Source organism: Camarhynchus parvulus, chromosome 2 (assembly GCF_901933205.1).
Source record: "Camarhynchus parvulus chromosome 2, STF_HiC, whole genome shotgun sequence".
In the NCBI taxonomy this organism is placed as follows: domain Eukaryota; kingdom Metazoa; phylum Chordata; class Aves; order Passeriformes; family Thraupidae; genus Camarhynchus; species Camarhynchus parvulus.
In genome coordinates this window covers 147,557,246-147,572,512 of record NC_044572.1, presented here as the reverse complement: position 1 = coordinate 147,572,512, position 15,267 = coordinate 147,557,246, and the positions used below count along the sequence as shown (strand labels likewise).

The 15,267-nt window shown below is 37.0% G+C and overlaps 1 protein-coding gene across 8 annotated transcripts in view; it reads left to right on the top strand.

Annotated features, from left to right (window-relative positions):
• Window positions 1-15,267, top strand: part of PTK2 (protein tyrosine kinase 2) — a 188,217-nt gene that overhangs the window by 142,415 nt on the left and 30,535 nt on the right. For 5 of the 8 annotated variants that reach the window (XM_030968597.1, XM_030968588.1, XM_030968624.1 and 2 more), the window contains 7 exons: window positions 5,264-5,320; window positions 6,696-6,716; window positions 7,760-7,857; window positions 10,519-10,603; window positions 12,787-12,887; window positions 14,151-14,266; window positions 15,072-15,172. In XM_030968597.1, the coding sequence (XP_030824457.1) occupies window positions 5,264-5,320; window positions 6,696-6,716; window positions 7,760-7,857; window positions 10,519-10,603; window positions 12,787-12,887; window positions 14,151-14,266; window positions 15,072-15,172 (579 nt within the window). Of the gene's footprint in view, window positions 1-340; window positions 425-1,570; window positions 1,589-5,263; window positions 5,321-6,695; window positions 6,717-7,759; window positions 7,858-10,518; window positions 10,604-12,786; window positions 12,888-14,150; window positions 14,267-15,071; window positions 15,173-15,267 lie in introns of all 8 variants that reach the window. The other 3 variants (XM_030968615.1, XM_030968607.1, XM_030968664.1) reach the window with 2 other exon arrangements.

Sequence of the window (15,267 nt, the reverse complement as noted above, 5' to 3'; positions counted from 1 at the left end):
CAAACTTGGAAAAGCAGGTTGCACTACTGGGATAAATGTTCTTCGTGTTTTTATTGAATGGTGTACATAGCTGGTATAATCTGACCTTTTAATGGGTTCTAGTCTTACTTCTAAAAACTGAAATATGAATTACTGTAGAAAGGAATTTCAAGGAAAACACCAAAAATGCTTCAGAGTTTCAGAGACATTTGTATTTTCGTTTGGGTATACAGAATTTTAATGTAAACCTTTACTTTTATGTTTGTTCGCTGTAGATGTTCTCTTCAGTCTATTTTCTTTTATTTCCAAATAATTTGTTTCTGTTTTTTTTTCTCTTTCCTTTTCTTGCCTCTTTGTAAAGGAGTCAATCACTGTCAGCATAAAGTAAAGAAAGCTAGACGCTTTCTGCCTTTCGTCTTCTGTGCCCATGAGTCGCCGCCCAAGGGTACTGCTCTGCTCTTTGTCTAGGCTGCCTTATTAACCCAAAAGCTGAATTTACTAACTCAGTTACTGTTTGTAAACTACTTTAGCCTCAGGTAAACAGAGTTCCAAGAATAATTTTGCTATGTTTTCCTGCTGTTGAATTGGATTTTCGTGCAGCTTGCTGGTCCCCGTTTTTATGGGGACCATGTTTTCGAACATCATATGCTACAATGACAAACATATTAAATTATTTTATTTATACAGTCATGCAGCCCTTGATTGCCATCTTTTTTTTTGTAAATATATTTTGACTTCATTCTTGGACCCCTGACACAGCATGCTTATGGATGAAACAGAATAGCAACAATAAGCATCAGCTGAGATCACGTTGAATTAAACACGGACTACAGCGATGCTTTTGGCTGCGTACTGGTCCAGCACTGATCTAGACCAGTTTGGCTTTATTAGGGGTAAGAAGAATTTCCTGTTATCTATAGAAGGTGTCTAAAATATTTGCCTTAGCTTGTGCTGTGGGGTTTGGTGTGCAGTAGGGCTGCTGCGGTACACATGGAATCTGGTGTTTGTTTGAAGTCTTCCCTGTAGAGTTGCTCTCTTTGCCACTCGTTTAAATTTCAGCCTTGTACAAGTGCACAATGCTCTGTGTCATTAAAACTTAGATGGTTCCATTTCTCACTCGTGTCTTGGTGATAGCTCAGGAGTACATTTCTTCTGGAAGGGTTGACACCAACTCTGCTTATCCAAAGTCCTCAGTGTATGTGCAGAGTCAAGTTGAGCCGACTCACCTGTCTGTAGGAGAACTGCTTTAAAGTATTGAATAAACCCAGAAATTGACTTTTTAACAATGCATTAAAAGAACTAGTTCCAGTTCCAAATTTAATTTTTGTATACCTTTGTGTTTGAAAGTCATTAACTCTGTTTCATCATAAAAGCTTCTTAGAGCATATCTCTGTCCCTTGGGTTTTAGGTGACAAGTCTTAAATTCTGCTGCTTTTCTGGTTTCTCTTGAGTCAGGTATATAAGATAACTACAGTCTGAATACTTTTGGATTACTCATGAATTTAATAGTATATTTTCCCCTCCCCCTTTTCTGTCCCCTCTCTCTCCTCCTCTTTTTTTCTCTCTCCTTGCATGCCACCTGGATCTGCAGATGAAATTAGTGGGGACGGTAATATGTTTTCTAGTCTGTGTGTTACTAACGTGCAATATGCAACTCTTATCTCCATATACCACTTAATGCACATTTCAGTAATACATTTTATACAGCTTTTAGTGTTCGAAAGTGGTCTGCTTTGGGTATTAGCTGATGAATACTGTACTTTACAGGCTGTGCAACTAATGCTTTCTGCTAAACTGGAATTGGAAAAGGAAAAATTCTATTTCAAAAACACAGGGATGTGGTGGTGCATGTGTTTGCAATGAGACTTGTGGCATGATGCAAAGAAGGTTTAGAGGTTTGCAAGTGTCCAGTTTGATTGAAATGGTTACATCATCATTAATTTGGTCAGTGGGTGAGATCAGTGGATATAACACCTGAGAAATGAGTCTACCGTGTAATGCTTTAAAGGCATCAAAGTGCTCCTTGCATTAAAAAAAGCTGTACAAGATAGATTAATGCAGATTGAATACATGAGTATTAGCCAGATTTCAGCTATTCAAACTAATAATTTTAAAGACAGATTTTAATGTTTGGGGTTTCCTTTTAAAAAACTTTGAAACTTACTACAAAATATTTAATTTCTGCAGACTTTTTAAAGTTTTTTTCCTCTGAAAAGAAGTTGGGGTTTGGTTTTTTAAAAGAGATTTTTGGCTGTTTTTCTAAAGGATTCCATCTGATGTTGGGAAAGAATCAAACTGCTGCTACTGATAGTGTGTGTACCTTTATTCTTCTAAGTAGGAGGCACTAAAAGGGCATAAAAGCAATATGCAAAGGAGGGGGATAAGAGGAAGTAGAGATCATGTCTTCAGACCTTCCTTTCAGTAAAATGTGAAGGGGGTGTATTAACTTTTCATCTCCTTCCCTTCGGATATAAGCTAAAGATAATACCACACAATTGTCTTCCTTTTCTTAAACATCAAAAGGACATTTTTTTCTGTCATAAATTTTAAAATTATATTTCAGATACTACCCCTACATATTTTTTTTATTGAAACTTACCTTCTTTTATAAATTACAAGCTTTGATAAATGGGAAAAGTTATGAAAAAGGGAAGTTCAAACGTGTGCCTAAGGTCATGGATTAACTATTATGGATTTAATACCCTGAGATGTTTCTCCCTACATTTAATAAATGAATTCAGATTTAGTAAAGCTCAGATTGGCTCATTCATGTGATCACCACTACCTTTTCCTGAAAGCAGCTTGTTCATTTTGCCATCTCCAGGAATCATAACAAGTGATGCTGCTGGGTTTAAAAAGTGCAGAAGGGCAGCATGATGAGCCCTCTTATTAAATCTGAGTTTTTCTGGACTTACCAAGGACACCTGGCATCCCTGAATGTGTTCAGCTCTTGAGGGTGCTGTAACACATCCTCCTTTGGGGAGCAGCCTGGAGAGCCCTGCCCAGCTCAGATTTGCTTTAGGCTCAGTGTAGTTCTGGAATATCTCTTAGCAGACACAGTTCTGGCAGATTTGGTGACATTATCAGTCTGTCATTAATGCTGGGCCCAAGCCCCTCTGTGAGGAGGTCAATTCTTTGTTCCAGACCACTTTGAGTGCAGCTTGGACTGAATTTTTCTCTAATTCTCAAAACCAATGCCAGACATACATAGGAATTATTTTTTTATATATTCCTCTCCAGATTGCTAAATGTGGAACAAGAAATATTTGTGTAGTTAATTGTGTACATTTAATTTATTTGGATTGATTATGAAGACTTCTGGTTTCATGATGGTTTTGGGCAATCTATCAAAAGCATGTAAAGTGCTCTGTGCTGCTCTGAGTATGCTTTTAGTATGAATTAACTCATTAATTTAAAATAGAGAGATGAACAAGCCCTGCCATTGATCACATTCTGAAAGCACTATTCTGTAACCTAGTGTGAAAAGCGTTTGAGGTCCTTTAAGTGGCACCGGTTAAGTGGCATCAGTTTGGTTTCCAGACTTCAAAAATTTTTCATAGGTATATTTACAATATTTTTCATCCAGTTAATTTTCTAACATGAAGAACTTTTCTGATATCTTCAAAATCCTCTCACAATATTGGAGGGAAACAGAGTGACGTGTCTCCATCATGTTGGGGATTTTTTTAAGCTTATTTTTTAAATCAAACTGAGGCTTATTTTTACAAAAACATTAGCTTATAGTGTGGGGAAGAAAATAAAATACCAAGAAAGAGATAAGTGCTTCTGGAGTGTTCTGCCTGTTCAGAATTGTGCACTGTCTTTAGAATTTATTGCATTTTCATTAGGTGACTGTGTTTTGCTATGTCCCAAATAGAAATTGCCTAACAAAATTTAAAATTATATGGAATTTCTTAATTCTGCATTTACCTGGTGTATTCCTACAGGAGTTCAAAAGAAAAAAAAACAGCTTTAATTTTATTTAAATAGTAAGAAACTAGGATCATAAATTACACTTACTCCCTGAAGTGTATTGAACTTCAGAGGTTATAGGCAACCTGTACTTTCCTAATTGTTGAATATTCAGTTTGCCTGAAAACTGAGCCTCTTGCTTGTGTGTGTGTGTAATATTGATGAGCCTTGCTCTGGTTTCAGGGCTGGGTTCAGCTCAGGGTCCATCCCATCCTTCTTCCCACTCACTGTGGCTTTGTCCCAGTCCAAGCCATGGCTCTGGAGAAGATGCCAGGGAGCTGTAGGGATGTATCCATGTGCTCCAGGGCAGATGAGGGAAAAGGGGGAGGAAATCATCACTTCCAGAGGCTTTCCAGTGTGTGATCACCTGAAATCAACCACAAAAACTGCACAATGTGTTTGGAAATTACTCAGTTTTGAGAACCTCTCTTTGTGTTTAAAGTTGATGAGTAGAATTTGACAGCCTTGAAGTAAAAAATGAACCCACTGTCGTGGACTGGCTTTAAAACCCCTGCAGGAATTGATCTGAACTTCAGGAAATGACCTCCACACACTGGAAGTTCTTTAGGACAAGGGAAGGACCTTCTGATATGACTTGACACCATTTAAACCATTTTGAGAACAGATGATGTAAAATTTGAAATTTTTACGCAGAGGAAGAAGTGCACTGTCATTTTTCTGAAAATTTTGGGAAGTTGTTTCCAAACCTGTCCATGAAATCTGAGTCTTGACAGCAAAACTAATGGTCAATTTCCACTAGACAAGGAAAATTGTAAGAAAAATGGGGAAGAGAGTGTGGCTTAAAAAGATCTTTGTGCTCTAGAAGATTCTGTGGTAAATAAGTCAGCTGGCCACACTTACAGTAAGGGGAAGCTGCCCTGGAACATCACTGGTGTCTTCTGCCTGTTTGACATAAAAAATAGCAAACTGTTATTCACACTTTATTGAAAGTAAAGCAATTTAACTAATTCATAATTTTTTTCTCTTTACTGCAATGGAATTTGCTGTTAAAAAGATTTTAAATCAACAGTTTAGATGGGTCCCAATTGCAAAACTTGAACTTTTTTGAACACAAATGAATCTTCCTTTTCTTTTTTGTTGAGTGCATCTCTGTGATATAATGCAGTTGGCACTGAGGTCATTATCATATCATGAATTATGCATGAGCAAGTTTTAGTCATGCTGTATTAAATGTGACCCAGCAATGCTGAGCTTGGGGTTTGGGACATACCAGCCTTGGTACATTGGAGTTGTTGTTCTGGAATTGTTTTCATCTGCTTTTCCCGAAACTCTTCAATTCCTCCCTTTGCAGAGACTGATGACTATGCAGAGATTATAGATGAAGAAGACACTTACACAATGCCCTCAAGTAAGTGCCATGGTTAACTTGGGACCTTTCCTATCCAAAAGCTTCCTTGGTTTAGCAGGAACTAAAATATTTCAGCCTTATTTAATAAATGTGCAAAGAAAATGTTCTGCTTTCCTGCTATCTGTGATTTCACAGTGAAATTTTTTTTGTCTCAAAATGTGGAATTTTTTTTTTATTGTGATGCTGAACATAACACTTAAAGATTGGATAAGATCTCTGTGATGAGAGCAAACAGTGTGGCAAGCTCTGTGGGTTGCTGTCTGTCAGTATCTCACCTTGCTCTGTGACAGATCTGGTGCTCTCAGTTGCATGAGAAAGGAACACTCAACTGTACCACATGCAATTTTGTTAAAGATGAAAGACTGCAAGAACAAAAATAGATATTCAAAGTTCTGCTGAGTCTTCATCTTTGAAGTAAAAACAGTGGTGTTGCAGCCACCACAAGGATTTTGTGTTACAGCCTGTTTGAATTATCATATAATCCTAAGCTGTCAAGGCCAACTCATTTAACGTGAAAGTCCAATATTCTGATTTTATAAGCTACATCTGGGAAATTCCAGTTGCATTTGGGCAACCAAGGATTTCTCTGGAAGCAGACAGTCCATTGGTGCAGAATCCTGCCAAAAAACATCAAGTTAGGTCAGTGTGAGAGGGGAGGATGGTGCTGAGCTGGGGCCACATTTTGCTGAAGGACCATGAACTTGTGTAAATTTCTGAGCTCTCCATGGGGCAGAATGTTTCATGATCACTTCAGTGTTCACAGCATTGTTTCCACAGCTGTGGAAAACCTTTGAAAAGCAAGAATATATGTTTTACAAAACATATATATATATATATATATATTTGAACATCAGTATTTGAAAAGCAAGAATATATGTTTTCCAGAAATAAACTGAGCATTTTTAATGTCTTGCAGTTAAGTGACTACATATTGTTTTAACATAGTTTCAGGATCAAAACATACTGATAAATTATATCCTTTATTTTTGTTAACAGATTAACTTTGTGTAATTTATTTCCCCCACCCCCCCAACCTTTTTATTTAAATTCTCATGGCAGTAATTACTTGTGGGCCCAGCCCTGGATGTGCTGAACACTTGAAGATGGCTTCAATGCAAAACCCATGAGATGGGCTGTGGAGGGAAATTCATTAAATGCTTTGCTGGATTGAAGGGGACTCAAGTGTTCAGCTCCCAAAGGACTGAGTCAGTAAAGATCACAAGAATAGGCCTGTGACTTCTGCTAATGTAAACTTAAAATTGCATCAGTATATTTCTTCTTTTTTTTTTTTAATGTTGAAAAATGTTTGTCCTGTTTTGATTTTAAGAAGCTCCATCTAAGTAAGCATTTGATTTTTCTCTTAATTGCACTGCAGAAAGCTATGGAATAGATGAAGGTAACAGGAGACCCTTTACCCATCCCTGTATGCTTGCAATTTGGAATGATGTGGAATTTTTAAGCTTACTATTCACTTTCATTTAATAAACATTATTTATTTATAGTTAAACCAGATAGCTTTGGGATTTTAAAGAGGAAAATGCAGTACTTAAAAAAAGAGATGAAAAAGGCATTTATCACCTTGTTAGCCAGCTCTACATGACATTACTTCTGTAGTGATAATGATGTCAAAGTCAAGGTTATGAAGATCTAAGCTGGTTGGTTATAATTTTTTCTCTGAATAATACAAGTAGAGGTGAAAACATATACTGTGCATGCTTTTCTGCTATTCCTGAAATATTTTTCCATGTCTGCTAGAAATTAAATTGCAAATGAAATCATTCAGTTGCAATTGATTACATGTTTTGCTGAAGTGCTGAGCCATTTTTATCAGTAATATTCTCAGCCTGTTAAACTGTGACATTAACAAAATTTCATAAGGCCACCAAACATCTCAATTTTGCTTCAGTTACACACTGGCCGAGGTGTAGTGCACTCAAAATTTCACTCTTTCATTTTGTCTTTATTTGCCATCCTCTTGTTCCTGTATTTTTTTCTTGCAGTTACCTCTTTAAAAGTTCTCTGGGCTTTTTTGATGGTTCCAAAATCTAAACCAGCACATGGTGGAGTCCTCTTAAACAGCCAAAGGGATGTGTGCTGAGTTTAACATCATTGGTGTTGCCTTAAACTGTTTGTGTGCTTTCTCTTTCACCAGCTGTAATTGAAAGGATTTAATTCTGTTTATTGCACTGAAATAAGTGCATTGTAATTAATTTAACAATCTCACAGTTCTTTTCCTGTTGCTTTGGTTCAAACTGAGAGGTTTGAGAGGTCTCCACTGTGTGTGTGCAGCATCTCTAGAGGTTGGTGTGCAGCAAATGTTAATCTTAGTTTTTCATATGTGAGACATTTGAGTGACTTACTTTGAGTTTTGTGTCTTGTGGATTATTTCCTTGCCCTTCAGCAGAAACTTAATATTTCAAGTGCATTATATTCTTGTAGCCAGAGATTATGAAATTCAAAGGGAGAGGATTGAGCTGGGGCGCTGCATTGGGGAAGGACAGTTTGGAGATGTGCACCAAGGAGTTTACATGAGCCCGGTAAGCCTCACTTCTCAAACCAAAATGAACAATAAAACTCAGCTAGGTAAAAAAAATAAGAGTATTCCTTAGAGGTCTTGGTCTGAGTCTTCCAGAACAAATAAAAATTTGGTCCAGTGACAGTCTCGCTGTCTCTCTTACAACAAAGGCTAATAAAGTTCCTCGTTTTTCTGAAATAAAATACAAAATACTTGAACACTGATCCAGCAGAATCCCAATGCACAAGAGTCACCTCAGTGAAACCAGGGACTTGTGTTATTTAGGATGGTGCTCATGAGTTTTTCTAGAAAGACTAAGATTTCGTTTCAATAGATCAAAAAAAATTTGTGTAAAATAGCAAGAGAAAGCTGCAAAAAATAGTTAATTTCAACAAAGGCCCCTAATAAAATAAATATTTCATATTAGACTAAATTGTTGGAAGTTTTGATAGATTATACAAGAATTCTTGTGGACAATAATCTAGTTCTAACTTCAGCAACAGCTGATTAGGGTCCAGGACTCAGTGGGTTAAATAATCTTCAGTGCAATATTTAAGTAAATAAGGATAAATTTTCTGTTTCAGGCAAGTTTAAAGTCTGGTCTGATACCCTTATTTAGAAAGTACATCTGATATAATTTGCATTGAGGGAGATTCTTATTTTTCATTTAATTCTGTTCAAGTTAACAGGAGTACCAGGGTGTAATGGTTCACTCACTTGGTGAATGATGGATAAGTCTAGAACTCTGTAGAACTAATTAAAGACCCTTTTCTTATGGGCTGTTGTTTTGAAAATGTTGGCTGTCTCCATGATTTTTTGTGAATTAGAAAATGGATTTTACTCAGACATTCTTTGTTGAGATTTTTAAACAGCCACCTGTGGATTTATTTTATTAATAGGAATGTACTTCATTTAGGACTCTGGGATTTGTGAAACAGAACAGTGATGTCATTAAATTTTAATGTTCTGGTCACAGAGTGTAACTTACACTCTGGGAAGAAATCTTAAAATCAATGTAAGATTAGTTCTAATAACATGGCAGTGTACCCTTTGTATGTTCAGCCTTGAGTGCAAAAATATAGGGGATATTCCTTGCCTTTTGTTCTGCTAGCTCAGAGCTGAATCTCAAAAATTCCATTTATCCCTGTTCATGGCACTTGTAAAGTCCTGATTCAGCATCCACCTCTCCCAGGTATTCCTGAAGGGTCATAGCCAGGCTCAAGTGTAGGGTACTGAGTGGAAAATGGGTTTATAGATACAGCATCCTATTGCTCAGCTATAACAATCCCAGGAATCCCAGATTGTCTTTAAAGGCTGATTAACTGTGGAATTAATCCCAAAGTGTAATTTAAAAACCATTTCCTGCTCAGTACAGAGAATACGTCCAGTCTGATGCATTCTCACTGGTGTGTCTCCTTATCCAAAACCAAAAGATCAACAAAACCCCAATATCAGACCTTTTCCAACATTTATTCTTCCAAATCTCTTTGCTGGTTGCAGACACTGAGGTTCTTCTCTTTGATGCCCCTGTTGATTAAAGGATATTTCAAAAACTTGATGTTTAACACAGGAGAGGGATGGGTCTGGCAGGCATCCAGAGGTCTCATCCCCAGGCTGATTATTCAATCCTGGTTTCATAAGGGAATAATAAAATCATGATTTACCATCAGCTTTTTCAGTTAGTTTATGAGCATTTGATGTGTGAGAAAAGGATTAGATCAATATTTTCCTGCAAAGTCAACTTGAAGATCTCTTTTGTGAGCAACTTTGAAAATAAGACACTTCATCCTGCAAAATAGAAATGCTATTCTAATTCTGGTAATTTTTGTCTGTAAACAGATTTAAAATAGACCAAGCATGAGCAGAGATGGAACATAATTCTGAATCTTCATTTCCTACTGCCCTTAGAAATTGGATGAGGAAATTCATCAGTGCTGTAGCATTTTGAGGAAAGGTTCATTTGTAAACTGCTCATTAAATAATGGACAATTCCCAGTTTCCACTTGGAAGGAGGACATACAGGTCCTTGAACAAGCCCATTCCTAATGTAGAAAGTTAGTTTTAAAACCCTTCAGCTGTTCTCAAGCCATCAAGAACTTCTCATTTTTGGATATTCAGATGGGAAAGTCCATTTGATTTTCAATACATGTGGTTCTCTTGAACCTGGTGTTAAAGCCTTGATCTGACTCACTGTGAAGATAATGTGTAAAAATCTTTGTTTTACTTTCCTTTGTAGTCTGGATTCACAATTACAGCCACAAAAATCTTTAATTTGGCTTTCTGGGTTGCTTGCTTGTATTAGCCAAGTGTGGTTTATAGATCTCTTTCCTCCCTCTCTTTTTGCTAAATATTGTCAAGAGTTTACTTTCCTCAATAGCACAAAAAGTTTACAGTACTATTCGGTTAAACTTACTATCTTTTATTGTAATTTTCCCACAATTTAACATGGTTTAGAACAGATTAAATCTTTTCAAGACACATTACATGTAAATGTTGTATGCAAGTTGTCATGATTATAATGGTATTTTAACACTGAAGCTTTGAACATGCAATTTCTCAACTAAAGGTATTTTATTTCATAGTAATTTTTCCAAAGTAATTTTGCCAGAATTTTAAGGGCCAGCTTTTAGTGGGCTGTTTTTGGTGGTTTGTATTTCAGCTATTTCTCAATAATATTTTTCAGGAAAATCCAGCTATGGCTGTTGCAATCAAAACGTGTAAAAACTGCACTTCAGACAGTGTTAGAGAAAAATTCTTACAAGAAGCCTGTGAGTATTAAGCAACTTCTTTTGGGATCATTTCTCTAACTTCTCCTTGCAAAGACTGTGGCCACCTGTGCCAGAAAATTCTTACACTGCTGTAAATATTCTATTAATATATACCCTGATATTTTTCCCTCCTACCGCATGTGCCAGGTCAGGTAGTTGTCCTTGCTAGAAATGTGTCTTAAGAGAGATCTGCTTTGAAAATTCAGAATTAAAATCTATGCTAGAATAGGCCATTTTTCTAAATAATTGCCTACAAATATTGCATTCCCCAAGTAGCACATTTCATGTATGGAGGAAGGTTTTTTTGTTGGGGTAAGTAGGAACAGAAACTTTAAAAAAAATATTAAAGTTACTGATTCTTCTATTGTTTGGTTTTGCAAGCAAATTAAGATGTGGCACTTAGGCCTTATTTTTTGCCTATTATCCCCTCTGTTGTAACCTCTAAATGTTGTAAAGGTATTGTATTTTATCAGTAAAGTAATTGTTTGTGGTCAGATGTTACAGTATATTTTATTTACTATTCTTTTATTCAAGGAGTTTTTTCATCTCCTTCAGAAGACCTGTGTTAATGGCTAATGGATTCTCATTTTTGAATGTCAGATTTTTTTGTAAATTACTGTAATTTTTTCCATTGCATTTCTATCTGTTGGAACAGTAAATACCATTGCTTACAGTAGTAACTCAGCAGTCACAAGGTAGGCTGCTGTCTCCTGGCAATGTAGAAAATAATTGCTCATTGAATGCTCCTTATTATGCTTCAAGTTTGACAGATTAGGAAATGCTGCTGTAGTCGACACATAAATAATACTTTTCAATTTTGATTTAATAGTTTTGCCATTTCTTCTTCCTCTTTTTCATTCTAATTCCCATCTGTTGCCTTTGTCTTGTGTTCAGACTGCAAATTTGCTCAGAACAGTTGCTTACTTCACTGAATTAATACATTTATTTCCTAATATATTTTAATATTAGGAATATTAGGATATTTTGAGGTTTGCCTATGGTGGAGCTTTCAATGCTGAAAAGATTTAGCAGCTGTTATTGCCTGTATGACATTTCATGTTATTTATTCCCTAAGCTATGTCAATGATAGGGATTTTTTCTTTATTGCATTTTCCCCTGTATTATTCATAACAGTAATATTTTAAAGAATATATTATCTCCCATAATATCTTCTTTTCAGGAAGATATGTTACTAAACTATTATAATTTTTGGTCTTATAAACACGATTGTCCAAGGATTTTTTTGGGGGTTGCTGTGTATCCATGTGCAGAAGTAGAGAATTCAGAGCTCATCGGAATATAAATCCAAAAACACCTCCTGGTTTTAGCTTGTGGTTGTGCAAAGAAGCAGAAAGTGGGTTTTATTCTTGCCTAACTTGAGGCAGGACTCTTTATCAGGGAAGGCAGGGATGGGACCGAGGGTGATGGGTTTACCTGAAAAGAGAGCAGGTTAAATTTGATTTTGGGATAAATTCTGTGATGAGGCTGGTGAGGCCCTGGCACAGGTTGCCCAGAGAAGCTCTGGCTGCCCCATCCTTGGAGGTGTTCAGCACCAGGATGGATGGGGCTTGGGACCTGCAAGCTGGAAGGTGTCCCTGCCCAAGGTAGGGGGATTGGAACTGGTTGGGCTTGATGGTCCCTTCCAACCCAAACCATTCTGTGATTCCTATGTCATATTGCATAAAGCATACTGTGGCTGTGCTGCCAGGACTGAAATTAACTCCATGGGAAATAAAAGGATGTAATGATTAAATAAGATTTTTGTCTATATCATAATCTGGCAAACATGTTTTTTTCAGTAATTGAATTATACAGACTGTTTTAGCCTTCTCTTCCAGTAGAAAAGAACAGATTAACTGGTTGTGCACTGGTTTGACAGGTTGTTTTATTAACTTAGGTTATGTCCATAACCAGATCCAGGGCTGAGAGGCAGAGCCTGACCTGACTGGCACCTTCCACAGCAGTTTGCATTTTTGTAAGTGCAGAACAGCACAGCTCAAGCAATCAGTGTTTGTTTCTACCTGCCCTCAGCACATGGAATGACCAGAAATTACTGCTTGCAACAGTTGTTTGAAGTCCTGTGATTATCTTCTCTGCTCGTGGGCTAAATGCTTAACCAACAGGGGTTTTTATTTCTAAGAAAGGTTTTATGTAATGCACTGAATTCTTTGCTTTCCTTTCAGTAACAATGCGTCAATTTGATCACCCCCACATTGTGAAGCTCATTGGGGTTATTACAGAAAACCCAGTCTGGATAATCATGGAGCTCTGTACACTTGGAGAGGTATGAGAAATCCTTGTGCAGCTCTGCTCTCCTCTCTTGTAGCTCACAGAAAGGGCTGGAAAAACACTTCACAATAGTAACACATGCTATCAAGCATGATATCATACTCCTTTGCAGAGTTATGGACTCAGAAACAGGAGTGGCAGCTTTTGACCTTCTCCTCCATGGGGGGAACTGCATCACCTCATTCCAGAGTGATTTAGTCAGAGTTTTCAGAGCATTCAATTGCAGTTCCAGAGTGAGAGCATGACCTCTGTCAAGATGATGATGATAATGTGATAATCAGTTAAACAGCATTTGCAAACATACCTTCCAGAAGTAAACTGTACATCTTTTATTCTTCCTGAGTAATGCTGCATTTTTTATGTTGAGTTTTTTTTTTCCTGTAGAATATCTGCAGCAGGGGCTCTAGATAAGATGACTTCCCTCATTATTATGTTTTTTGGATGAATGCTTTAAAGAAAATGAGATCTCACTTTTTATAATTGATGTTTTCTTTGAGCCACGTTTCTGAAAATGTGAGCTGCAGTGATATTTCATACAACATTATGTGATGGTCATTGCAATTATCAAACTGCAGTGCATTTTCCAAAAAAAACCCAAAAGGGATGGATAGAAAAACCTGTAGTGGGGAAGTAATTTTCTGTCAATAGATTTCCTTTCCAGTGCCCAAATCACTTTTCAAAGCCTTATTTTGATCTATAAGGACACACTAGTGCCACCTTCCAGTAGGTCCTGCCTGCGTTATACTGGGAATAGAGCTAACAAATATACTGCACTGATATTGGCCACTCTGAGCTAAATGCAGTTGTTTTAGCACATGTAGGTTAAAACTAATTATTAAAATGAATGCTTCTAATACTGATCAATCTGTGTTTGGGTTGGCCAGGTCCTGTTCAGTTCTGAAGTGATTTAGGCCATAAATGGAGGCTGCACTAAAGGGTAGAAAAAACCAAAAAGTCCAAGAGTGCTTCACTCTGCAACAGCAACAGCAGATGCTTTTCAAAAGGAGACTGAAAAGAATGCACAAAATTACAGTTATTTCTTTAGTTTAACAGTTTTAATGTAGAAAAACTACTTGAATTCTACTGCAGGCATGATTCTTCATGGGAAGTGATTTTCTTTTCCTCATCCAGCCTTTAAGACAAGGAAGTCATGCCCATTCATACTCATGTAAACGTCACCATTTGAAATATGCCTTTTTCAACTTTGTTATTTTCTCGTCCTAATTTCTTTCTCTTTTTTCCTCCTTGGTGCAAAAAGCTGAGGTCGTTTTTGCAAGTAAGGAAGTACAGCTTGGACCTGGCCTCTCTGATACTCTATGCTTACCAGCTCAGCACAGCTCTTGCCTACTTGGAGAGCAAAAGATTTGTACATAGGTAAGACTTCATACATATTTATCTGTACCTGTCTTTTTTTATATGTTACTGCTCGTAACATTTTAGGGAGGCTTTTGCAGAGGCTGCCGCTAAAATGACACCCTTTTCAAGGGTGACACCTGCTGGTTCACTCCTGGATTGACTTGGAGCTGGTGCCAGATTTCCATCGGAATCATTTTCAGTTGTTGCTTTGTGGTTACAGTAGTTTTTCAAGCTGTGAGTCAACTGTAATCATTCAAATACAGAAAAGCAAAACAAGGGCAGATGGCTTTTTAAGTAAAGAGGAGGGGAAATAAAATATTTATAAAATACAAGTACTTGCTTAACCAGAAAATGAACCTAAATTTCCTCCATGGTGGGTTTTGAAATTTACTCCCTTGAATGTGAACATGAGTTTCTAGTGAGAAGAAGCTGGCTTCAACCTGTTATTGTGTGCAACTAAGAGTTCACAAAACTCTAGTTATGAAGTAGAATTAATTTTAAACTTAAGCAATTCACTTGTGTTTAAATACTGACTGTGTAATTCTATATATGTGTTGTGGTAATGTATGAGCAAACACTTGCATGTAAGGTAATAACTATGCATAGAGATGTAGATATTTATGTTAAAACATGTAAATAACAATGGGTGAGAAAAGGAGGCTCGGGGGGATCTTGTTGTTTTCTGCAATGAGAACTTGAGCTCCTTACTAGGAAACCTCCTACAGGACTGCAATCCTAAACCAGATAAATTTTCTTCAGCTAATGATACTTTACCACTTCATGTTTTGAAGTTACTAGAAGTACTGTTTCTTCTGTTTGGCAGGGATATTGCTGCTAGAAATGTGCTGGTGTCTACCACTGACTGTGTGAAATTGGGTGACTTTGGTTTGTCCCGATACATGGAAGACAGTACTTACTACAAAGGTGAGGGCACCTCTGGATCCTTCTTGCAGTGAAAACACAGTTGATTCTCACATTGTTGAGGAATTAACCAGATTTCCTTGGTCTAGCTGATGCAT